This window comes from Zootoca vivipara, chromosome 2, assembly GCF_963506605.1.
Source record: "Zootoca vivipara chromosome 2, rZooViv1.1, whole genome shotgun sequence".
NCBI classification, from domain to species: domain Eukaryota; kingdom Metazoa; phylum Chordata; class Lepidosauria; order Squamata; family Lacertidae; genus Zootoca; species Zootoca vivipara.
In genome coordinates, this window is record NC_083277.1 from 18818046 (window position 1) to 18844129 (window position 26084).

At 46.2% G+C, this 26084-nt stretch overlaps 1 protein-coding gene across 2 annotated transcripts; it reads right to left on the minus strand.

Moving 5' to 3' along the window:
- Positions 1–10908: 10908 nt before the first annotated feature.
- On the minus strand, positions 10909–25077 carry LOC118080904 (zinc finger protein 436-like). Of its 2 annotated transcripts, none has more exons than XM_060271237.1 (9): positions 24861–25077; positions 23641–23724; positions 21130–21357; positions 18880–18902; positions 18640–18755; positions 16961–16993; positions 16483–16586; positions 14616–14724; positions 10909–12203 (listed from the first exon to the last, which is right to left on the minus strand). In XM_060271237.1, the coding sequence occupies exons 1-9, from the start codon at positions 24897–24899 to the stop codon at positions 11122–11124; spliced, it is 1818 nt and encodes a 605-aa protein (XP_060127220.1). In that variant the 5' UTR covers positions 24900–25077; the 3' UTR covers positions 10909–11121. The 2 variants fall into 2 exon arrangements, with proteins under 2 accessions (XP_060127220.1, XP_060127219.1); XM_060271236.1 differs by having other exon boundaries at positions 10909–12206.
- Positions 25078–26084: the final 1007 nt, after the last annotated feature.

Sequence of the window (26084 nt, forward strand, 5' to 3'; positions counted from 1 at the left end):
GGAAGCCGCCCAGAGTGGCTGGGGAAACCCAGCCAGATGGGCAGGGTATAAATAATAAATTATTATTATTATTATTATTATTATTATTATTATTATTATTAGCAGAGCTGAGGGTCTTAATAAGGAACAGAGGATATTTTAACTTCCTGAAAAGGGGCACCCCCTCCCTCTCTCTAAGGCAGGCATCCCCAAACTGCCGCCCTCCAGATGTTTTGGCCTACAACTCCCAAGATCCCTAGCTAACAGGACCAGTGGTCAGGGATGATGGGAATTGTAGTCCAAAACATCTGGAGGGCCGATGTTCCCAGCCTGCCTCAAGTATCCCTTTGGAAACCCTTAGCCTCCACCCCACCTCCTGAAACAAAGCCTTCCACTGTGTGTAAATAGAAAGCAAAAGATGATGTGCTGGTTGGTTCACAAGGGAAAAGGGAGGGAAATCCAAAACCCACAGCTAGGAAAGTAGGACCAGCCAGAACGGCATAAAATAAGCTAGCTTTTCAGATCTCCAGAATGTGGCACAGCTAGTGACGGATTTACGTATAAGCTTAACAAGCTATGGCTTAGGGCCCCACTCTCTTGGGGGTCCCCAAAACAATTAAAGGAAAAAAACCTGGATGTACCTTTCCAAAACATAAGATAAAAACAAATAAAATAAAACCTACATACGGCAACAGTGCTTTGTGTTGTGTAGGCTCCTAGGATGTAAGCAACAGTGACAATTTGTTGTTGACAAAGACAGCTGGACGTATAAAGGGCCCCATTACCTTCAGGAGCTTAGGGCCTCATCAAACCTAAATCCGGCCCTGGGTACAGCATCTGTTTTGTATGTGGATTCAATGCTGCTGCAATTCAGTGTAGGCTACTCTGAGCTACATGAGCAAATGCTCTGACTCAGGCATAAGGCACATTCCCCTGCTCCTAACCTCAATCTAGCTTTTGTCTTTTCCCTACATTGCTTTGCATTCAGTCTGACGATGTCACAAACTCTACATTCAGTTACAAGGCAATAGGGCTGCAGCCCTAGTTGGGGAGCAATGTGGTGTAGTGGTTAGTGTGCCAAACGAGGAGCGGGGAGACCCAGGTTCAAACTCCTTTTTTTCAGCAGCGAAGCTCACTGTGTGAGACCTTGGGACACTCACTTATTTCTTAACCCAAGGATGAGGAACCTGTGGCCATGCATATATTTATTTTATTCATATCACAGAAGTGTGGATTTGGAAGGGACCACGGGGGTCATCTAGTCCAACCCCCTGCAATGCAAGACGCTTTTGAACAACGCATTCACGACCCTGAGATTAAGAGTCTCCTGCTTTACCAACTGAGCTATCCCAGGTCAATTTATTGCATTTATATACCACCCTTCCCCCAATAAACTCAAAGTGGCCCCACCCCATTTTATCACCACAAGAACCCTGTGAGGTAGACTAACATGAGTGTGAGTGGCTAGCTCAAAAGTCACCCCCATGAGCTTCAGAGTGGGATCTGAACTCTGGTCTCCAGGATCCTAGTCTAGCACTCAACCATGACACCAATCTGGCTCTCAACACCTGGCCATTTAGTTTCTTGAAGGAAAAGTGGGACACAAAAACTGGGTAACTGCTAGATGCTCTATTTTCAAAAAGGAATTACTCCTCCACCCCCACGACCTGCGTGCAACCTGAAGCCGGCAGAACACCTACCGGTAGTAATCTTCAATTATGATCACTATCACCTGGACCCAGGTGGCGCTGTGGGCTAAACCACTGAGCCTAGGGCTTGCTGATCAGAAGGTCGGCCGTTCGAATCCCTGTGACGGTGTGAGCTCCCGTTGCTTGGTCCCAGCTCCTGCCAACCTATCAGTTCGAAAGCACCTCAAAGTGCAAGTACTGTAGATAAATAGGAACCGCTATAGCGGGAAGGTAAACGGCGTTTCCATGTGCTGCTCTGGTTTGCCAGAAGCGGCTTTGTCATGCTGGCCACATGACCTGGAAGCTTTTCGCCGGCTCCCTCAGCCAATAATGCGAGATGAGCGTGCAACCCCAGAGTCGGTCACGACTGGACCTAATGGGCAGGGGTCCCTTTACCTTTACCTTTTTATCTCCTGGTATATTCCACATTGGCACAACTGGCAAGTTTGGCCTTGGAGTTCAAAATGAAGCAGGGCAAAGGCTAATAGAGTTCTGTCAAGAGAACAAGCTGGTCATCACAAACACTCTCTTCCAACAACACAAGAGACGACTCTACACATGGATATCACCAAATGGGCAGCATCGAAATCAGATTGATTATATTCTCTGCAGCCAAAGATGGAGAAGCTCTATACAGTCAGCAAAAACAAGACCTGGAGCTGACTGTAACTCAGATCATCAGCTTCTTATAGCAAAATTCCAGCTTAAACTGAAGAAAGTAGGAAAAACCACTGGGCCAGTAAGATACAATCTGAATCAAATCCCTTATGAATACACAGTGGAAATGAGGAACAGGTTTAAGGATTTAGATTTGGTGGACAGAGTGCCTGAAGAACTATGGATGGAGGCTCGTAACATTATACAGGAGGCAGCAACGAAAACCATCCCAAGGAAAAGGAAATGCAAGAAAGCAAAATGGCTGTCCAACGAGGCCTTACAAATAGCGAAGGAGAGGAGGCAAGCAAAATGCAAGGGAGATAGGGAAAGATACAGGAAACTGAATGCAGATTTCCAAAAAACAGCAAGGAGAGACAAGAGGGTCTTCTTAAATGAGCAATGCAAAGAAATAGAGGAAAACAATAGAATGGGGAAAACCAGAGATCTGTTCAAGAAAATTGGAGATATGAAAGGAACATTTCGTACAAAGATTACCATAATCAAGGACAAAAGTGGTAAGGACCTAACAGAAGCAGAAGACATCAAGAAGAGGTGGCAAGAATACACAGAGGAATTATACCAGAAAGATATGGAGGTCTCGTACACCCCAGGTAGTGTGGTTGCTGACCTTGAGCCAGACATCTTGGAGAGTGAAGTCAAATGGGCCTTAGAAAGCACTGCTAATAACAAAGCCAGTGGAAGTGATGATATTCCAGCTGAACTATTTAAAATTTTAAAAGATGATGCTGTTAAGGTGCTACACCCAATATGCCAGCAAGTTTGGAAAACTCAGCAATGGCCAGAGGATTGGAGAAGATCAGTCTACATCCCAATTCCAAAGAAGGGCAGTGCCAAAGAATGCTCCAACTACCGCACAATTGCGCTCATTTCACACGCTAGCAAGGTTATGCTTAAAATTCTACAAGGCAGGCTTAGGCAGTATGTGGACCGAGAACTCCCAGAAGTGCAAGCTGGATTTCGAAAGGGCAGAGGAACCAGAGACCAAATAGCAAACATGCGCTGGATTATGGAGAAAGCGAGAGAGTTCCAGAAAAACGTCTACTTCTGCTTCATTGACTATGCAAAAGCCTTTGACTGTGTCGACCACAGCAAACTATGGCAAGTTCTTAAAGAAATGGGAGTGCCTGATCACCTCATCTGTCTCCTGATAAATCTCTATGTGGGACAAGAAGCTACAGTTAGAACTGGATATGGAACAACTGATTGGTTCAAAATTGGGAAAGGAGTACGACAAGGTTGTATATTGTCTCCCTGCTTATTTAACTTATATGCAGAATTCATCATGCAAAAGGCTGGACTAGATGAATCCCAAGCCGGAATTAAGATTGCCGGAAGAAATATCAACAACCTCAGATATGCTGATGACACAACCTTGATGGCAGAAAGCGAGGGGGAATTAAAGAACCTTTTAATGAGGGTGAAAGAGGAGAGCGCAAAATATGGTCTGAAGCTCAACATCAAAAAAACCAAGATCATGGCCACTGGTCCCATCACCTCCTGGCAAATAGAAGGGGAAGAAATGGAGGCAGTGAGAGATTTTACTTTCTTGGGCTCCTTGATCACTGCAGATGGTGACAGCAGTCACGAAATTAAAAGACGCCTGCTTCTTGGGAGAAAAGCAATGACAAACCTAGACAGCATCTTAAAAAGCAGAGACATCACCTTGCCGACAAAGGTCCATATAGTTAAAGCTATGGTTTTCCCAGTAGTGATGTATGGAAGTGAGAACTGGACCATAAAGAAGGCTGATCACCGAAGAATTGATGCTTTTGAATTATGGTGCTGGAGGAGACTCTTGAGAGTCCCATGGACTGCTAGAAGATCAAACCTATCCATTCTAAAGGAAATCAGCCCTGAGTGCTCACTGGAAGGACAGATCGTGAAGCTGAGGCTCCAATACTTTGGCCACCTCATGAGAAGAGAAGAATCCTTGGAAAAGACCCTGATGTTGGGAAAGATTTAGGGCACTAGGAGAAGGGGACGACAGAGGACAAGATGGTTGGACAGTGTTCTCGAAGCTACGAACATGAGTTTGACCAAACTGCGGGAGGCAGTGCAAGACAGGAGTGCCTGGCGTGCTATGGTCCATGGGGTCACGAAGAGTCGGACACGACTAAACGACTAAACAACAACAACAACATACTCCACGTTAAGATCATGACTAGATCCTAGTCTTGTGGTTACATCATTCAAGCTCCTGCACCCCTTTTGCTTAACATCCAGGCCCGTTAGGAGTTCTGGAGAGCCTAAAAGCTGGCTGAATATCGTGCAACATCCTAGCAAAATTCTGTATTCGCTTAACCTGCCTTCTTATTGTTTCTCTTCCCCCCCTCCCCTCCCTCCCCTCCCCTCCCCAATCTCTGCCGCCTAATCTGCTTGAGGCAGGAACCTGCATTTTGCTTGTATACTTCATGCAAAACACATGCAGAAAAACAGGGATTCGTTTTTAAATTAAAAACTAACAAACCTCAGCCACACAGTTAACAAGGAGCGCCGTGGAACGTTCTCCTTCCCACAAAACAACCAAGTACAAGCAATACTTTTTTTTCCTATTTCGAACTAAGGTTCTCTGCCTGGACTATCACAGGAGTGCCTCTGAGCACGTGCAAAGTCCCGGGGGAGAGAGCCACGCCGCAGCGCAGCCCCACAAGAGTTCCCACATTGGAAATCATCAAGCCCTCTAGTGAAGCTTACCTAGGGCAAGAGGGAACGCAACAAAATCCTTTAAAAAGAAAAAACTCCTACGTGGAGGAAAGATTTGGAGCGGACACATATACACCGGAGATTAAGGGGTCCGTTTTTCAGGTAGCCCCTCTCCTTAGATGGATCAACCCGCGGTGGAACCCCCGCTATCTCTATTTTTTATTTTTTATTTGCAATGAATGACTTATCCCATAAAGGTTGGCAGCATCCTGGGAGAATGAGGAAGGCAGCTGAGCCGCTCAGGGAAGTCTTGGTTTGTCCTTTGCAAAACCGCTACTTATTTTTTTTTATTGATTTGATTTGATTTATGTGCCGCCCTTCCTCTCAGGGCGCTTCAGGCAAGAGCAGAAATGAATCGTTAAAACCAAAACAACAAAACAATAACCACTGCTCGCTACTACCTTCCTACCCCTGGTGCTGCCTGCGGTCCGATCCGAAGATCCGGCCCCTCTCCCACCTCTGCTTTAGGTAGAAAGCCCCCCTTTCGCACCCCCCCCGGCATGTATCTCCCGGATTCATTTATTATTATTATCATTATTATTACCTGGGAACTGCAGGTGACAGGAGAGTCCTTTTCCTGCGCCTTTAACTTCTGCTGGCTCCCATCGCAGTAGATAAGGGGCCAAGAGAGCAAATCTTCCTCTCTTTAGAAAGAAGAACGAAATCCAGCTGGAACCAGGAGAAAGAGCAGCGGCGGGACGCCTGGCCGCAATGGGGGTGACAGGCATCTACCGGTATGTTACTTCTTAAAAAGCTCTGCCGCCCCACAACGTGCGGAGGCCGGCAGTAGAAGCGGCAGCCCCTGCCTCAGGGGTAAGGAGAGACCTCTGGTGGCAAAAGAAAGCGAAACCACCACTTGCCTTCAAGTCCAATGTAGGAAATAACACAGAACACAGAATATTGTTCAGTCAGAAGGGACTCCCAAGGGTCATCCAGTCCAACCCCCGGCTGCAATGCAGGAATCTCCACTAGAGCGTCCATGACAGATGGCCATCCAACCTCTGCTTAAAAGCCTTTAATGAAGGAGAGTCGGCCACCTCCCAGAGGGAAGACTGTTCCCCTGTCAAACAGCTCTCAAAAAAGTTCTTCCTGATGTTTAGTCGGAATCTCCTTTCTTGTAACTTGGTTTGAGTCCTACCTTCCAGAGCGGGAGAAGACAAGCTTGCTCCACCTGACAGACCCTGAGATATTTGAAGATGGCTATCACACCTCCTCTTTTCCAGGCTAAACGTACCCAACTCCCTCAACCATTCCTCATCAGGCTGGGTTTCCAGACCCCTGAAAACATGCAAACGCAGGTGTCATGTGTGACGGTTCATCACCGATGAGCACTTTTAATCAATGGCTGCACATGCCATTGGAAGTCATCGTATTATAGGTCTCTGTTGTATTTTCCCACTGCATGCACACCGAGCGAGAGTTTCCGTAGAGGTGGAAGAGGTAGCCAACCAGCCTTGTGGCACCTGGAAGATGACCCAATTTGCTGTGGCGCTGTGGGTTAAACCACAGAGCCTGGGGCTTGCCGATCAGAAGGTCGGCGGTTTGAATCCCTGCGACGGGGTGAGCTCCCATTGCTCGGTCCCAGCTCCTGCCAACCTAGCAGTTCGAAAGCACGCCAAAAAGTGCAAGTAGATTAATAGGTACCACTCCGGTGGGAAGGTAAACGGCATTTCTGTGTGCTGCTCTGGTTCGCCAGAAGTGGCTTAGTCATGCTGCTTAATTGACCCAGAAGCTGTACGCCGGCTCCCTCGGCCAGTAAAGCGAGATGAGCGCCACAACCCCAGAGTCATCTGCGACTGGACGTAACGATCAGGGGTCCCTTTACCTTTACCTAAGTTTGCATTGGCTAGAGTTCGCCTCCTTGGATCTCAAATGAGCATCAGATGAGCTTCCTCGTGCATCTGATGAAGTGCACTTGAATCCACAAAGAATAGACCCCGTTAATCGGTTCTTATGATAAGCCGTTGGGCCAGTTTGCATTTTTTAAAAATAAAAAAGCCCAGACTTCCTGGTGACGCAGACAAGTCTGCCATGACTTGCTAGGGCAGCATAACGTGAAGAGAGATGGCAACTCTGACATGGCCGTCTTGAGCAGATTACGCGCCCTGGTGCTGAGGGGCGGAGATCGCTCCGCCGCCCGCCCCGCCCTCGCAGAGCGCAATTGGTTTCCGCACGGCTTCGCCGCGCGGCACCCACCTTGCCAGGCCGGCGCCCAGCTTACCAGCCCCGCGCCATGGTGCACTGTGCCACCAGGGGTCTATGAAGAGCCGGCCCTGAACTCTGATCGTTTGCATTCATATCCTAGCTTTTCCCTCCAAGCCAGTGTCCATTCTTCTCCCCCTACTTCGTTCTATCCTCACAACAACCCTGTGAGGTGAGTTAGGCTGAGAGTGAGTGACTGGCCCAGGGTGCAACTAGAGCAGGCACCCCCAAACTTCGGCCCTCCAGATATTTTGGACTACAATTCCCATCTTCCTCGACCACTGGTCCTGTTAGCTAGGGATCATGGGAGTTGTAGGCCAAAACATCTGGAGGGCCGCAGTTTGGGGATGCCTGAACTAGAGAGTATCATGGCTGAGTGGGGGATTTGAACCCTGATCTTGCAAGTGGCCAGATGCAAAGGCTTCCATGTAGGTATAGCAGCCACTTGTAGCTTGTCATGGAGAGCAGAGAAAAGCTGCAGTGGTCAAAAGTCACTCTTCTCTGCAATTGTTTAAAGGTACAGGAGCTCTGCTTTCCTTTGCATCCAATTACACCCCTTTCAGGATATTATTATTATTTATATAATTTAGTCAGCATAATCTAAAACAGAATTGACCCCGGACAGCAATTGTTTTTCTCTCTCTCTGGGGTTTCAAACTTCCTGCCCTCCAGGAACCTTTTGCCCTATTGATTTGTCTGCTGAGGATCCTTCCTGCTTGCCTAAAAAAACAGGCTCGAAATGGAAATGAGCACCATAACCCCAAACGGTGCATAACAAAGGAGAAATGCCCAGCATTCACCAACAATGCAGGAATCTCTTGGCAAAGACAATAAGCTGTGATGCTTCCACTATTTGGATTAACTTGGGTTGATGGAACAGAATAGGAACACGAGAAGCTGCCTTCTAACTTCAATATTGTTGAGTCCCAAATGGAATGTGGGAGCTTCTGTGTGCTCCCTCTCTGAGCTACATCCCTTCCCCAAGCATGCAAGCTTGCTTTAGAAATAAATAAACTGATACTTATTCAAAGATATACAAAAAATACATACCCATTACAAAGTATCTTTTTTATAATATACTCAGATAATACTAGTTCCAGGTAGGTAGCCGTGTTGGTCTGACGCAGTCAAAATAAAAATAAAAAAATCCTTCCAGTAGCACCTTAGAGACCAACTAAGTTTGTCATAGGTATGAGGTATCTGAAGAAGTGTGCATGCACACGAAAGCTCATACCTATGACAAACTTAGTTGGTCTCTAAGGTGCTACTGGAAGGATTTTTTATTTTTATTTATACTGAGATAAAACAGCTAAAGGTAAAGGGACCTCTGACAATTAAATCCAGTCGCGAATGACTCTGAGGTTGCGGCGCTCATCTCACCTTAAAGGCCGAGGGAGCCGGCGTTTGTCCGCTCCGCGGACAGTTTTTCCTGGTCATGTGGCTGGCATGACTAAGCCGCTTCTGGCAAAAGCAGCGCACGGAAATGCCGTTTACCTTCCTGCTGGAGCAGAACCTATTTGTCCACTTTCACTGGGACACAGGTGGCACTGTTTTATACTGAGATAAAACAGCTAAATAAAAAAATTCCTTCAGTAGCACCTTAAAGACCAACTAAGTTTTTATTTTGGTATGAGCTTTCGTGTGCATGCACGAAAGTATCTGAAGAAGTGTGCATGTATCTGAAGAAGTGTGCATGCACACGAAAGCTCATACCAAAATATAAACTTAGTTGGTCTTTAAGGTGCTACTGAAGGAATTTTTTTTATTTTGCTTCGACTCAGACCAACACGGCTACCTACCTGTAAATAAAACAGCTACTTAGCCTAAAGGAGAAGAAAGTCAGAAGGAAGGAAATGAAAGGAAAAATGAGAGAAAAGGAAAAGAAAGAAAAAGAGATAAAGAAGGAAAAATAAAAGCAATTCAGACTCTCTGTCCTGCAGCTACATATGATAGTCGTCCCTTAAGGTCCAACCATATCATCATCATCATCATCATCAAATCATCTTCTATAAACCAGTATTTTTTTCAATCTTAAAATCCAGAAATTACAAGATCATTCTTTCTTGTATTCCCAGTCTGGAGAATTGTAGCTCTGCAAGCCGAATCAGCAATGCATCATGCTCCAGACATGAAATGAGTGTTAGAATCGTAGGATTCTAGACTTGGAAGGGACCCCTGGGGTCATCTAGTCCAACCCCCTGAAATGCAGGAACATTTTTGCCTTACGTGGGGTTTGAACCCACAACCTTGAGATTAAGAGTCTCATGCTCTAGTGGCCAATATACACACAAGAGGTAAATGCGCCTCCAGATTTCAGTGTGAGCAGAAAGCAGCCAGGAGGTGGCTTTTGAAATGTGTTCTATTAAGTGATTTATGGTATATATACCACCTTTCCGGCAGAATGTTTTTGCAGGTGCTGAGATTCTTTGTGCACCTGTCTCTCTCTGTGCATCCTCTCTCTGGGGACCATCACAGACAGAGGGAGGGAAGAAGCCCACGCATGCATGCGCAGAAACACCTTGACGTTGCTGCAAAAGGCCTGGGGCAAAAGAAACACAAATCCAAATATGGACTAACCATTAATATTTTTAAAAATGTTATTGGAGAAGCAGGCAATAGTCTTATGCAGACAGCAAGGCAAGCACAGGGCAAATGCAGCACTGCTCTGCCAACATCAGTCTTGATTTCTCCAGCCCTGCTTGCCTTCCTGATAGCCAGACCAGGAGGTGGAACTGCCTGTCAGCTCCCTCCTCCTGAGTCTGTTTCCCCCTTGAAGAACTCAGTAGGGAGGAGGATGGGGATACAAGTCATTGGCTCTGCTGGACACTGGCTCTGGCGCCACCTACTGTTCAGCTCCAGCCTTCTGCCTTACCGGCCCTCACAGGCTGGTATATGGGGGGGGGGCATAGCTGCCAAGTTTTCCCTTTTCTCGTGAGGAAGCCTATTCAGCATAAGGGAAAATCCCTTTAAAAAAGGGAGAACTTGGCAGCTATGGGGGGGGTGTCCCTCCGCCTATCACCCACTCTGCAGAGGCACCAGTTCCCAGCAGCTTGCAAACCTACCAAGCCACTCCTCCCAATTATTATTTTTTAAATGCCACCACACAGTCCAAATGAAAATAGTTTTTCTGCTTAAGCTGTCCCCATGTACCTCCAAGAACACGAGTCATAGAATCATAGAGCTGGAAAGGGGTAAAGGGACCCCTGACCATTAAGCCGCTTCTGGTGAACCAGAGCAGCACACAGAAACGCTGTTTACCTTCCCGCCAGAGTGGTCCCTATTTATCTACTTGCACTTTGACATGCTTTCGAACTGCTAGGTTGGCAGGAGCTGGGACCGAGCAACGGGAGCTCACCCCGTCGCAGGGATTCGAACCGCTGACCCTCTGATCAGCAAGCCCTAGGCTCTGTGGTTTAACCCACAGCTCCACCTGTGTCCAAGAACAGGAGTCATAGAATCATAGAGCTGGAAGGGGCCCTCTATTCCAACCCTCTGCAATGCAGAAATATGCAGCTGTCCCATACGGGGATCAAACCTCCAACCTTGGTGTTATCAGTGCCACACTCTAACCATTCAGGCTACCATATAAGTGCATGTACAGGCAGAGGGCCTTCTCGGTGGTGGCACCCACCCTGTGGAATCCTCTGAAGGCAGCCCTGTGAAGGGAAGTTTTCAATGTTTGATGTTTTATTATGCTTTTATACATGTTGGAAGCCGCCCAGAGCGGCTGGGGCAACACAATCAGATGGCTGGGGTACAAATAATACAAGTATTATTATTATTATTATTATTATTATTATTATTATTATTATTATTATTATTATTATTATTATTGAACTGGGTTCATTTCTGGTCTCTGCACAGCCTTAGCTTAGTGGGCTCCTGCATCTTTGGTGTGGACCGTCCAGTGTCGAATCAGATGGCCGTTTTGAGTGAAGCTTTTCCCACAGTCAGGGCATTCAAACGGCTTCTCCCCTGTATGGATCCTTTTGTGGGCCAAAAGGGCGGAGCTGCGATTGAAGCTCTTGCCACATTCGGCACACGGGTAAGGCTTATGCCCGGTGTGGATTATCCGGTGTTTCAGAAGGGTGGAGTGCTGGCTGAAGCCTTTCCCGCAGTCTGAGCACCGGTAGGGCTTCTCGTTTGTATGAACTCTCCGGTGCGTCTTGAGGGTTGAATTCTGGCCAAAGCCCTTCCCGCAATCCGGACACTTAAAGGGCTTCTCATCCGTATGGACTCGGCGGTGAGCAAAGAGGGCCGAGTGCGAGCTGAAGCTTTTCCCGCACGAGGCACACCTGTGCGGCTTCTCCCCGGTGTGCGTCCTCCGGTGAGCCAGGAGGAAGCAATTAAACCGGAACCCTTTGCCGCAGTCGGGGCACTCATAGGGCCTGGCGCTCGAGTGAGTACGCTGGTGACGGGCGAGGGCCGTGCAGCCTCTGAAACCTTTCCCGCACACGGGGCACGTCAGGGATCTCCCCGCCCGGTGGACTTTCTGGTGTTTGGCAACGTCCGAGGCGAAGCAGAAGCGCTTCCCGCACTCGGGGCAGCTGTGCAGCCTCTCGCCCGTGTGGATTTTCTGGTGCCGGAAAAGGTTGGAGCTCTGGCTGAAGCTCTTCCCGCACTGGCGGCACTCGTAAGGCCTCTCCCCGGTGTGGATGCGCTGGTGGGTAACAAGAGTGGAAAAGCGGCGAAAGCTTTTCTCGCAGGCCGGGCACTCGTGGGGCTTCTTCTCCAGCAGGGCTTGGAGTCCTCCGGTTTCCTGGTGGCTTGGATGGCCTTGGAATCCCGGCAGGTTATTCCCAAACCTGCACTCAGTTCCGATTGGCTCTTCGCTTTTGACATTCTTCAGAACGACCCTGTGGCATTCGCCTGGAGCAGTCACGTTCTGCTCCCTTTGTGTCTGCTCCTCCTGCTGAAAGACCTTGATCTCGTCCTCGCTTTGCATTCCGTTCCCTACTGGGACAAAAAGCAAACGTTACAAAAGTTTCTAGGTTTCACTTTCGATTTCTTGGGTAGGTCCTCAAACTGAACAGAGTGAAAGATTGTGAGTCTAGAGCAGGCATCCCCAATCTTTGGCCCTCCAGATGTTTTGGACTACAATTCCCATCTTCCCCGACCACTGGTCCCGTTAGCTAGGGATCATGGGAGTTGTAGGCCAAAACATCTGGAGGGCCGCAGTTTGGGGGTGACTGGTGTAGAGACACCCATGTATGACCTAAACAGTGCCTAGTTTATTTTTGGGCTGCTATTTTGTTAATGGTGTTTTATAGGTTATAAATGCTGTAATGATTCGTTAACCCAGGGGTTCCCAACAAAATTTTCTCGAGGACCCCTCATCGAGCCGCTATTGTGACAAGGACCCCCATTAATTCCTAATCCTAAAATTAAAAAGTGAGAGCCAAATTAAGAGTCTTTTTATAAGAGTCCAGGGAGGAGGGAGGGGAATGGAGAAGACAGGGTACCTGCGCAGTAGCGCACAAATGAAGATGACGCGCGCAAAGCATCTTGGGGAGGTGAGTGTTAGTAGAATGCGCGCGCTGCCTCTTTGCAAAACAGTAGTGTTTGTAAAGTGCCACCTAACGGCATACAGCAGAACTACTGCCTCATCTAATTCTAGTTTTGCACTAGACTCTGCTCATGCAGGAAGCGGCCAAAACAAAAAATCTGTTAACATACGAAATATATTTAATATATTTTTTATTCTAATAGCATCTTGCGGACCCCTCTCGCATAGCTCGCAGACCCCTGGGGGTCCGCGGACCACCTGTTGGGAACCACTGCGTTAACCATATACAGTGGTACTGTACCTTGGTTCCCAAACGGCTTAGTTGTCAAACAAATTGGCTCCCGATTGCTGCAAACCCAGAAGTAAGTGTTCTGGTTTGCAAACGTTTTTTGGAAGCCGAACATCCGACACAGCTGCCATGGCTTCCGATCCGAGTGCAGGAAGCTCCTGCAGCCAATCGGAAGCTGCGCCTTGGTTTTCAAATGGTTTTGGGAGTTGAACAACTACCAGAAAGGATTAAGTTCGAGAACCAAGGTATCACTGTAATATGACTTTTGCTTTAGTTGTGATGTTTAGCTTATCTTTCAGTTGTTGGTTTGTTAACAGTGTTTTATAGGCTGTAATGGTTTGTTAATTATTCTATATGATTTTTGCTGTATTTATGATCATAGAATCGTAGTTGGAAGGGACCCCAAGGGTCATCTTGATGATGTTTCATTGTGATGTTTCATTGTGCTATATCGTGTTATTTATTGTTTGTAAGACGTTTTGGTGTTCATTTGTATGAAAAGTGGCATGGAAATATAATAATAATAATAATAATAATAATAATAATAATAATATTTTTTATTTATACCCTTCCCAGTCAAGACCGGGCTTAGGGCGGCTAACAACAAATAATATCAACACAAGTACCGTATAAAAGAAACAATTCAGTTAAAACGCAGATTAATACAATGTTAAAATTCAATTTGAAAAATTAAAAATCTACAAATAAGATAAAACCATTATGAAATAAAACCTTAGGGGAGGGTAACCGTGGGGTCAGGCTGTGTCAGTCCGAAGGCCAAACGGAACAGCTCTGTCTTGCAGGCCCCACAAAAGGATGACAAATCCCGCAGGGCCCTAGTCTCCTGGGACAGAGCGTTCCACCAGGAATTGAGGGAGTAAGCTTCTTGGATTGGGGGGGAGGGACCAGCAGTCTCCTAGCTGTAGGAAACATGGTAAAAGCAGGCATCCCCAAACTGTGGCCCTCCAGATGTTTTGGCCTACAACTCCCATGATCCCTAGCTAACAGGACCAGTGGTTGAGGAAGATGGGAATTGTAGTCCAAAACACCTAGAGGGCCAAAGTTTGGGGATGCCTGTGGTAAAGCTCCCCAACCCGGTGCTCTGAGGGTTTTGAACTACAACTCCCATCAGTCCCAGCCAATACTGATGTGCGTAGTCAAAGGGGTGCGGGAAGGGGGCAGCTACCCCCCCCAACCTAGTAAATAAATAAAAATACTTAACTAACTGAGGTTCTGCCCCCCTAACATGGAGTCTTCACCCATGGACTCGTAGTCCAGAACTTCTAGAGGGTAACACATTGTTGAAGACTGATATGGCTGGATCTGATTTTGCAGCTCGCAGCATAGGAAGAGCAACAGTTTCGGCAGGTTCCAACAATCAAAAATCAGTGTTGACAACAGATTAAAACAACTTAATTCAGAAAGGCAAGGTACTGAGCAATTTTGAACCTATGCAAATGCCCTTTTTTGGAGAGATGGCAGGGCCAGGAGCAGACTGAGCTACTGCAGCTGCTGGACACAAGCAAATGGTAATTTCCGGAGTGGAACAAAATATATAAGTCCAGTTCACCTTCCTTGTGTTCCTCTAGGCCTCTGATCAACGGTCCCTTCCTGGGTTCCTTGGAAGTCCACCGTTCGATGCTATGGTGTTCAGGTACCTGATCCAAGACCAGAAGACCCTGGGAAAAAAAGGGTTTCATGCTTTCTGAAAGATACAGTCATAGAATCATAGAGTTGGAAGAGACCACAAGGGCCATCCAGTCCACCCCTCTGCTAAGCAGGAAACACCATCAAAGCATTCTTGACATATGCCTGCCAAGCCTCTGCTTAAAGACCTCCAAAGAAGGAGACCACCACACTCCTTGGCAGCAAATTCCACTGCCGAACAGCTCTTACTGTCAGTAAAAGCAGGAGCTTCGTGGGCTGTGCACCCGGCATTTTCTTATCCATCAGATGTGCAATTTGGAATCTAGTAACTGGTACACCAATGGATATCTTGGAGTTCCTACGTTTTTTATTTCCTTTCCTACATACATCAGGGCACTATGCGGGCTTCAACATGTTGCTGCGGCTGGAGTTTTGGAACGAAGACGGAAGAGACCCAGATTCAAATCTACTATCAGATGCAGAGCTCATTGGCCAAGGATGGGGAACCCGTGGCCCTTCGGATGTTGACGAACTCCAGTTCCCATCAGCCTCAGCTAGCCTGGCCAATGGTCAAGGACAGTGGGAGTTGTAGTTCAGCAGCTTCCCCGCTCTAGATCTCGAGCATGCGCTAGCAGTCTTTAATTTGAACCTGTGCCACATGCTGTTTGTGCACATGGATAATCCAGCAGCTTGTGTTTTTATTGCCTAATTGAAAACAATCCTCTTGCCAAGAATTACCAGTGGGGCAGGGGCAGCTGAACTTAGGACCGTCTTTGAGGCTTCTGGTTCACCACCAGGAGAGCTAGTGGATACCGGGCTTGATGGGCCATTGGCCAGATCCATCAGGCTCTTCTTAACGTTCTTACAATCAAGGTAAGACTTGATTTCAATGACTTGGATGATGGGCTTGAGGGCATCCTGAGCAAGTTTGCAGACGACACCAAATTGGGAGGGGTGGCTAATTCCCCAGAGGACAGGATCACACTTCAAAATGACCTTAACAGATTAGACAACTGGGCCAAAGCAAACAAGATGAATTTTAACAAGGAGAAATGTAAGGTGCTACACTTGGGCAAAAAAATGAAAGGCACAAATAAAGGATGGGTGACACCTGGCTTGAGAGCAGTACATGTGGAAAGGATCTAGGAGTCTTGGTAGACCACAAACTTGACATGAGTCAGCAGTGTGATGCAGCAGCTAAAAAAGCCAATGCAATTCTGGGCTGCATCAATAGGAGTATAGCATCTAGATCAAGGGAGGTAATAGTACCACTGTATTCTGCTCTGGTCAGACCTCACCTGGAGTACTGTGTCCAGTTCTCGGCACCATAGTTCAAGAAATATACTGACAAGCTGGAACGTGTCCAGAGGAGGGCAACCAAAATGGTCAAAGGCCTGGAAACGATGCCTTATGAGGAACGGCTTAGGGAGCTGGGTATGTTTAGCCTGGAGAAGAGAAGGTTAAGGGGTGATATGATAGCCATGTTCAAATATATGAAAGGATGTCATATGGAGGAGGGAGAAAGATTGTTTTCTGCTGCTCCAGAGAAGCGGACACGGAGCAATGGATTCAAACTACAAGAAAGAAGATTCCACCTAAACATTAGGAAGAACTTCCTGACACTAAGAGTTGTTCGGCAGTGGAATTCTATGATTCTAAGGTTCTAGCCCCTCTTTACACTAAAGGGAGAATGTGGCTATACGGTGACAGCTGAGAAGCAGGATCGGTTCTTTGGCTTCCTTCCAGAAACATGGCCATTTTGTGTCCTGGAGATCTCCGCACCTACATACCTGAGTTCCTTCGGCTGCACGTAAACCTCCTCTGAGAATCTCCACTGGCTGATTGCCGCGAGGAGGCGTTGCTCTGGACTGAAAGGTGGATATTATTCTGAAGCCTGTCAAGATGGAAAGCACAACATGGGGGACATCAGGAAAATTCCATCTTTAGTTAGTTTGGTACATCAACACAATGGCTTTCCCCTCCACTTTAATCATGCGACTTAAGGCAGTGTACATGGGACTCCTTAGCGATCTCCCATCCCAGGCACTGACCTCCTTGGCAAGGTGGCTGCATCATGTGCTCAATAAACCATCATTTCCTGCTACCTGCCCTGTGCTGAAAAAACCAGGTGGCAGTGATGGTCAGGCTCTGGGGCAGCCACAATATGTGGCTGATGGACTTGTCTTGGAGGCCCAGGTGTGTCTATTGCTCCTCCTTTTGACCAGTCTTGTTTTAGTGTCTCTCTCCAGCACGCACTCCGAGACGTACCTGTGTCACCCTCCAGCTTCATCCGTAAAGTCTCTGGGTAGGGAGAAACAAAACAAGGAAGAGAATATTTTATACTCCCAAGAATTCACAGGGATGTATCGGCAGTCCACCCGGCCCAAAATATTTGGGTATGTAACTGCCTGACCTCTCACAAAAGCCTCTTGTGAAATAGGCCACCTTATTCCCAATTTACAGGTGGGAAAACTGAGGCTGCGAGAGTGCAGAGAACGGGTGCAGCTCGCCAGTGAACTGACTGGGTAGCTTTAGGAAGCCGATATCACTCAGCAGCAGCTCACCAGCCTCCTTCTGGGTTATGGAGACAACGCAAAATTTCCTCGTAATAGCATCTGGAGCTCGTAATCTGGAGCTCATCTAGCCCAACCCCTTGCTTGGTGCAGGGGGCAACTACAGCAGGGGTTAGGAACGTTTTTGGCCCAGCGAGTCAGACCTTTATCTCCCTGCACTGCTGTGAGCCAACTTTTGCCACCGGGTGACCAATAGGTGGGAGGTCCTATGCACCTGTCGAAGTCGACCCAGACCACCAGGGCCAGAGCCTGGACCTCATGGACACCTTCCCCTGAGCCTGAAAAGCCAAACACCTCCCTCAGCACATTGCCAGTCGGACAGCACTGGGAGGGAGGCTACAGAACCATAGAGAAGTACCCATCCTTCTATCACATGTGGTGGACATGCCCTAAGGTAAAAGGCTTCTGGGAAATGATTTATAATGAACTGAAGAAAGTATTGAAAAATACATTTTTGAAAAAACCAGAAGCCTTTTTACTTGGTATAATTGGGGATGAAATCCCAAGAAATGATGTTAATTTTTTTATGTATGCTACTACGGTAGCAAGGATTCTAATTGTGAAATATTGGAAGAAAAATGAACTGCCTACTATAGAAGAATGGCAAATGAAGATGATGGACTTTATGGAACTCGCGGAACTGACAGGAAGACTCCGGGACCAAGCATAGGAGACGGTGGAGGAAGATTGGAAGAAGTTTAAAGTATATCTAGGGAAATATTTTGGAATATAAAAGACTGAATATCTATGGGAATATTTCGCTGTTAAGGCATTAGGGAGGAAAGAAGATGCGAGGAAAATAGATAAATGAACTAAATTTAATGGATTGAGGTAAAGGGGAAGTAATAGTTATAGTTGTGATTAATATTTGAAGTAATGAGTAAGAAACTGCTAAAGAGGATTTGAAAAGGAAATCAGTTAGGAGGGATCTGGGGAAGTTCAAGAAACAATGGTTGGAAAGGTAGAAGAAAGTTAAAAGGAGTATTTGGATATTTGTTTTAATGTATTTTTATCTTCATGTTTTTTTGTATTTTCTATTTTTTGTTTTTTGTCTTTCTCTTTTTTATTGTTATTTTCTTTTAATATCTGTTGTTCGTGTGATGTTGATGTATATATAAAACCAATAAAAATAATTATTTTTTTTAAAAAAGAGAAGTACCCATCTTGGGCCAGAAGGTTCCAGCATCAAACTAGAACATGACAAAATTGGTTTCTATGGCACTGCTTGTTACTTACTTTCCACGTCCTTTGATGGATCTATTCCCCCATATATCCAATAATGAAATTGACCCGAACCTAAAAGAATTTTGTTACATAACCTCTTCAACGCCAGAAAACTGAGGGAAGCAGGGCGGGGAAGGGACCTTGGACCACCTTTGAACCGCAGCATCACTTCCTGCAGGGTGTCCTTTTTCTCAGAGAAACAGTTGACTCTCTGTCCGAGCTCCTCCAAGTCGAGTTCCGCTTTTGGTGATGCGCCATCTTCCATACTGGGGGAAGAAGGAAGAAGAGGAAGAGAAGGCGAGGCATAATCCCGCTCCCCAGACTACCCTGCAGCCGTAGTTTTCGTCGCAGGATCTATCTCGGCCAAGCCACAAAGAGAAAGAGACTCACCTGTTCCCTGTGCTTCTGAAGCCCTAGTGGGGAAGACAAAAGAATGTATAAATTGTTGCTGGAGTGGCATACGAAAGATGAACAAACAAAGAATGTTATGATGTTGTGGGCAAAGGATGTGGGACATAATATTATGATGGAAGATTGGGAAAAATTATGGAAACAGAATTTAAAGTTTACTGTGTGTAGTCTTTGGAGAGAGAATATAATGAAAATGATGTACAGATGGTACCTTACACCAGTAAAATTGGCTAAGATTTATCATAACAAAGATAATAAATGTTGGAAATGTAAGAAAGAGGAAGGTTCCTTTTACCATATGTGGTGGACTTGCCCATTAGTGAAAGATTTCTGGGGGAAAATTTATAATGAACTAAAGAGAGTGTTGAAAAACACATTTACCAAGAAACCAGAATCTTTTCTATTGGGTATAGTCGGGAGAGAGATTCCTAAGAAAAATGTTAATTTTTTTATGTATGCCACAACGGCGGCAAGAGTTCTGCTAGCTAAGAACTGGAAATCCCATGAATTACCAACAGTGGACGATTGGCAAATGAAGATGATGGAGTACATGGAACTGGCTGAGATGACCGGAAGAATCCGCGACCGGGGAGAAGAAGCGACAGAAGAAGAGTGGAAAGACTTTAAAATCTATTTGAAAAAACATGCAAAAATTGTATACCAAGAATAGATTTAGAATTGTATAGAAGCTGAGGATTTAAAATCTAAGTGAAGTATACAGAAAGGATAGATTTGAAATTTTAAGATATGTATATAGAAATGCATTAGAAATTGCTAAAAGATAAAAATGAAATGAAGATCAGATGGAGGGAACTCAAGGGGGTCCCTATATACAATGTTAAAGAAATCTGGATTTGTATTTAGATGTTTGTTTTCTTTCTATTTATTGTTATGTTATTGTTCTTTAATGTGTTCTACTGCTTTTCAAGTTGTTGTTGATCTTTTGTTTATCTCTTTTGTTTATAAAATCAATAAAAATCATTATTATTTTTTAAAAAGTGGGGTGTCAGTGGCAGGCTGTGGGGCTCTTATGGCCTCTTTGGCCTTGTGACCCCCCCTGCATCCATCCGCATTATCAATTTAAAGCAGGAACACATCACTTTAAGCAGTCCTGGATTCCCACAAAGAATCCTGTCTTGTTAATAGTTGTCGGTCCCCTCACAGAACTACAGTTCTCAGTCCATCCCTCTTCCCAGGAAGCTCTGGGAACTGTAGTGCTGGGAGGGGAATAGGGGTCGCCCGACAACTCTTGGCACCCTTAAGAAAACACAGTTCCCAAGATTCTTTGAGGGAAGCAATAAGTGTTCAAAGTGGTATTGTGCTGCTATAAATGTATGGTGCAGATGGGGAGCTGTGTGATTCTAGCATCCGAGGGTCATGCCCAAATGGGACCTCCACCCTTTCCCTCTTCCCTCAGCCCACGATCACCCTTCTTTTGGCCTTTAAGCTCTCATTATCATCATTATTGAGAATCAGCATCATCAGATTTCTTACCATATGGTCCCAGGACAGATGATATACATAAAAACGCAGTATTAAATGCAGTTAAAATTAAAATGTACAGACAGAATAGGATGGCTCCTAAAATGCCTCATCCCAGGCATAGGAGGCCAGGGTAAAGAGCTGTGTCTTCAGTGTATGATGAAAGCTATATAACGAAGGTGCCAGACACACCTCTGTGTGGATGAGGTTTCACAGTTTAGGGGCCACCACTAAAAAGGCCCTCTCCTGAGCCACCATCCACCTGAACCTCAAAGGGTGGTGGAAGTATACCCTCTGACATTTTGAGTCCCAAAACCAGGGAAAAAATGTCTTCCCGCCTATGCTCTTGCGTGAGTCACGACTCATGGAACTCGAAATACCGTATGTGTGTTTTCGGGGCCATGCTAGCACAGCACCCCACAACACGTTTTTTTTGGGGGGGGAGTGCTTTTTTCTGGGCAAGATCTCGGCATGAAACCACACAAGATCACGGAACCCAAAATGGCCGCCATGTTCTCGGTGAGAAAACGGGATGCTCTGTTTTTTTCTGGTATGGTGGAAGCTCTAAGAGTATTCTGTTGATCTTAGCATCCAAGAGGGCAGGTAGGAAAGGCCTTTCGGATATTTCAGGCCTAAGCTGTCATGGCCTTAAACACTCAAATTTGGGAGAACCACCCCACTCACACTTTCCCCAGGCAGAGCAGAATCAAGAGAGACTCTTGCCAAGGTTCAACAGCCCAGCCTCACCTGCCAGAGACGATTTGGCTCCTCTTTCTCCGCTCCCTTTCTGCCGAGCAAATCCTCAAGCAGGGTAATCTCCAGGCAGAGCTTGGAGAGGCTCTCCTCCCTTTTCTGTGCAATCTTCCAGCCCAGCATCTCCAGCCAACTCAGCAGAAGCTGCTCTTGCTCTTTAAGAAACTCCCAGAGCTGTTTCCATTCCTGGATGATTTTCTGCTTCTCTGCTTCGATCCGTTTCTACAATCCAAAGAAAGGCACTTTGAGGACAACCCAGCATCCAGCAGCTGTGGAAAAGGTGAATTCCACAGTAGGGGGTCATTAGGAAAAGAACTGAAACTAAATCTTTTCCGTATCATGATGCAGATCTATTTTGCCCCCTCAGTTGGAATGCTGTGTCCAGTTCTGGTTGCCTCACCTCACAAAGGATATTGTAGAGGTGGAAGAGGTTCAGAAAAGAGCCACCCAAATGATCAAGGGGGATAGAGTGACTCTCCTATGCAGAATGGCTGTCAAAGTTTGGGACTTTTTAGTTTGGAGAAAAAGCAAGGCGTGATGGAAGCTCATAAAGTTACGGATGGCATAGAGAAAAGGGATTGAGAAAAGGTTTCCCCTCTTCTCTCCTAATGCTAGAACTCGAAGAGAGAAAAGGTCAATCAGTGGGGGCAGAAAATTATGTGCAGTGCAGAGAATTTGGATAGGAAGATGTGTTTGTGTCTCTCTTCCTCTCCTACTAGAACTCTGGGAAAGCCAACGAAGCTGAATGTTGGAAGATTCAGGGCAAACAAAAGGACTTTGCCACACAGCACATCAATTAAACGACGGGATTTGCAACCAGGTGTCGTGACGGCCATCAACTTAAGTGAGTTTTAAGGGGGGGGATAGGCAAATTCCTGGAGGATGAACCTACCAGTGGTCACTAGCCATGATAGCTACAAATGATCTTCAGCACTGGAAGTAGTAGCATGTCCCTGAGAACCAGGAGCTGGAATCACAAGTAGGGAGAGGGCTGCTGCAATTGGGTCCTGCTTCAGGCCACTGTGAAAACACAATGCTGGACTAGATGGGCCTTAGGTCAGGCATCCCCAAACTGCAGCCCTCCAGATGTTTTGGCCTACAACTCCCATGATCCCTAGCTAACAGGACCAGTGGTCGGGGAAGATGGGAACTGTAGTCCAAAACATATGGAGGGCCGAAGTTTGGGGATGCCTGCCTTAGGTCTTATGCAGCAGGCTCTTTCCATGCCTAGGATGAATGGGATCTGCAAGCTTTGCCCAGGCTCCTCCCAGGTAATGTTTGGATTGGCCAACCAACCCAGGCCCAACCCATGAGGAAATCCCACAAGCCCCACCCTCTCCAGTGAAAACCAGCTTCGGGGGGGGGGCAGCAAAGGAGAGCTGTGGTGGTCTGGGGCTGCTGGGGGAGGGTCGTAGTGCAACCACTTCTGCAGTTGGCAGGGGAGCTCTCAAGGGTATAGTGCCCTGAAGGGAATGAAAGAAGTCTCTGCCACAAGAAGCTTACAATTGGAAGTTTAAAAATGGGGAGAAAAGGCACCTTTTATTTTATATATCAATGATGATGATGATGATGATGATGATGTGAACCACCCTGAGAACTTTGGATGAAGGGCGGTATACAAATTGAGCTGCAAGAATGCTGCTTGCTCAAGGCTGGGAAGACGACAAGTTGGAAAGACGAACAGAGAGAACTGTCAGACTAAACTATTGGATTATGCAGAGATGGCAAAAATGACTGGGGAAATCAGAAACCAGGGAGGATCAAAACTTCAACAAAGAATTGGAGAAATTTATACTATACAGGTGAAACTCGGAAAATTAGAATATCGTCAAAAAGTGCATTTATGTCAGTAACACAATTTAAAAGATGAAACCAATATATGAGATAGATGCATGACATGCAAAGCAAGAAATGTCAAGCCTTTATTTGTTGTCATTGTAATTATTTGTCCTTCGGCGGGTCAATTTTAAATGGAATGTAATTAATGAAATGTAATAGCGATGTTTATTTTTGTATTATTGTAACTATTTGTTTTATTACTGTGGAATTTCCAAAAGAAAGCATTTGTAAAAATTAAAAGAAAAATAAAAAAGAATAAGCTGCATTACTAAAATAAGTGCACTTTTCGACGATATTCTAATTTTCCGAGTTTCACCTGTATTAGACAGACCACTGTAAACACTTAAATAACTATTGTAATGTTGCATAGACTTTGGATACAACGGAGGACTGAAAACTATGAGGATTCATAGTACGCAGTTGAAAAAGTTAACTAAAGAACCCATGGAGGGAAGGGGGGCAAGTCATGAGATTCGGAATAATCTTGTGTAATTTTTATTATTTGTGATTTTGAATGTGAATGAATTTGTAAAATCAAATAAAAATAATTTCCCCCCCAAAAAAGAAGGGTGGTATACAAATTGGACAAATAAAATAAATATAAATAAATATTCTAAGAAGAGGAGGCTGGGGGGGGAGGGGAGGCAGGTGGCTCTGGAGACTTGCCAGCAGCTCCTTGATTTTCTTCTCATCTGCTTTCGCCACTTCCCTCTGCTGCATTAGAGAAGCCAGGCGCTCTTGCAGTTCCACCTGAAGGAGAGATCAGAAGCATTACTGTTACTGGCGCATTTTCTCGCTGCAGCTTCTGGCTCCACTCTCACACCGGCTCCCACATGCAACTCATTCACATCCACTGAGGCCACACTCACACGTCCCAGTGGGATTTAGCTAATGCAGGCACCCCCAAACTGCGGCCCTCCAGATGATTTGGCCTACAATTCCCATGATCCCTAGCTAACAGGACCAGTGGCCGGGGAAGATGGGAATTGTAGTCCAAAACATCTGGAGGGCCAAAGTTTGGGGATGCCTGAGCTAATGGTTCCACCCACGCTCAGTGAAAAGGGAGCCGGGTGAATAATAATAATAATAATAATAATTTATTATTTATACCCCGCCCATCTGGCTGGTGAACATCGCAGCTTCCTTCCCAGTCAGTAGAGCAACACAGAGAAGGCTGCAATTTTTTTTTGGGGGGGGGAGGATGTTCTTGCCATATATTTCCATCCAATTGTATTCTTGTGTGGCTTCGTTTTATTATTGTGTCTCTTTCTCATTCTGATATTTTTGCAGCCCTGCTTGGAGGCCATTTGGCAAGGCTGCTACGTACAAATAAGCAATAACATAACAGACCGAGGTTAAAAGCTGGGAAGAAGTTCAAAAAGTTTGAGAAACCCTGGATTACAGGGAAGAGCTGCTGCACCCAGAGTGAAACCGTCAGCTCAGTTTGATAGCAGCTTGCCCAGCTTACACAAGGAGAATGGGGAACCACTGGCACTCCAGACGTTGTTGGACCCCAGTTCCCATCAGCCCCAGCCAGCACAGCCAATGGCAAGGGATGATGGGAGTTGCAGTTCAGCAACATCAGAAGGGACCCCCTGCCTCTAGAACAGGGTTTCCCAAACTGGGCTCTCCAGCTGTTTTTGGACCACAACAACTCCCATCACCCCTAGCTAGCAGGACCTCTGGTCCAGGGATGATGGGAAATGTAGTCCAAAACCAGCTGGAAACATAGGTTTGGGAAACCCTGCTCCAGAACTTGGGGTGGCGTTCTTTTGGGTTCTTTCCTGGCTCCTCCCGGCCCTCCCTTCAGTCCTGGCTGCATGCCCATAAATCTCTTGCTCCCCATCGCTGTCTTTCCTCCAAACTCCCCCGGGAGATCAACCCACTCTGACGGTCCCGGCCAGGATCCCGGCTGCGGCGGCCATGGCTGCTGCTCGGACGGCACACGAAAGCGCTCCGGGCAAAAGAGCGACTGGGCTCCGCCTGCCAGCTGCTTCCGCGGCGCTCCACGTCGAGGAAAAGCAGAGAAGGAGGGAAGCAGACCAACGAGGAGCGGGTTAGGAGGAAGGCAGCGAGCAGAGCCACCACGATGCCCGGGTCCCCCTCGCCTCCCGGGTCGCGGCGCCGACGTCCCATCCTTTGGCGAGGGAAACAGGAAGAGGCTGGCCGGAGCCGAAGCTGGGAAAGGTGGGGCTGCCACCGGCAGGAGGCACCCGGGATGGCGGAGGGAGAGGGAAGCGAGGGGCGGACTGTTAAAAAAAGCAAGCAAGCACCGCAGTCAGGGATGGGTAGCATCCTGCCTGGAGGGCGAAGGCGCCATCGCTGCAGCCGCGCTGTACGAGGTTTTCCTCGGAAGGGCATATTCATATGTACAGGTGGAACTCGGAAAATTAGAATATCGTCGAAAAGTGCATTCATTTCGGTAATGCAACTTATTATTTTTTTATTTTTATTTTTACAAATGCTTTCTTTTGGAAATTCCACAGTAATTACAATTAGTTACAATAATGCAAAAATAAACATCACTATTACATCTTGTTAATTACATTCCATCTATAATTGACCCGCCTAATGACAAATAATTACAATTACAACAAATAAAGGCTTGACATATCTTGCTTTGCATGTCATGCATCTATCTCTCATATATTAGTTTCACCTTTTAAGTTGTGTTACTGAAAGAAAGGCACCTTTCGACGATACTCTAGGTAATTTTCTGAGTTTCACCTGTATTAGCTAAACAAGCTATAGCTTAGGGAGGGTCCCCCCAAAAAAATGTTAGGATAAAAAACTGGATGTACATTTCCAGAATATAAGATGAAAAACAAATAAAATAAAACCTACATACAGCAACAGTGTTTTGTGTTGTGTAGGCTCCTATGATGTAAGTAATCGGCCCCACCTGCTAGCCTGCTCCCTAAAATATCACTGGTTTGCTCATTTCTATAGGCTATACTGTATAGGGTGCCTACATTCTGCATGGACTGGTTATTTTGTTATGTGCAAATGGCTTTAGATACCTATTCGGTCCATAAGTTATCATATAGCATATGTTCAACAAAAAAAAAAACAGTGACCATTTGTTGTTGACAAAGGACAGCTGGCCATAT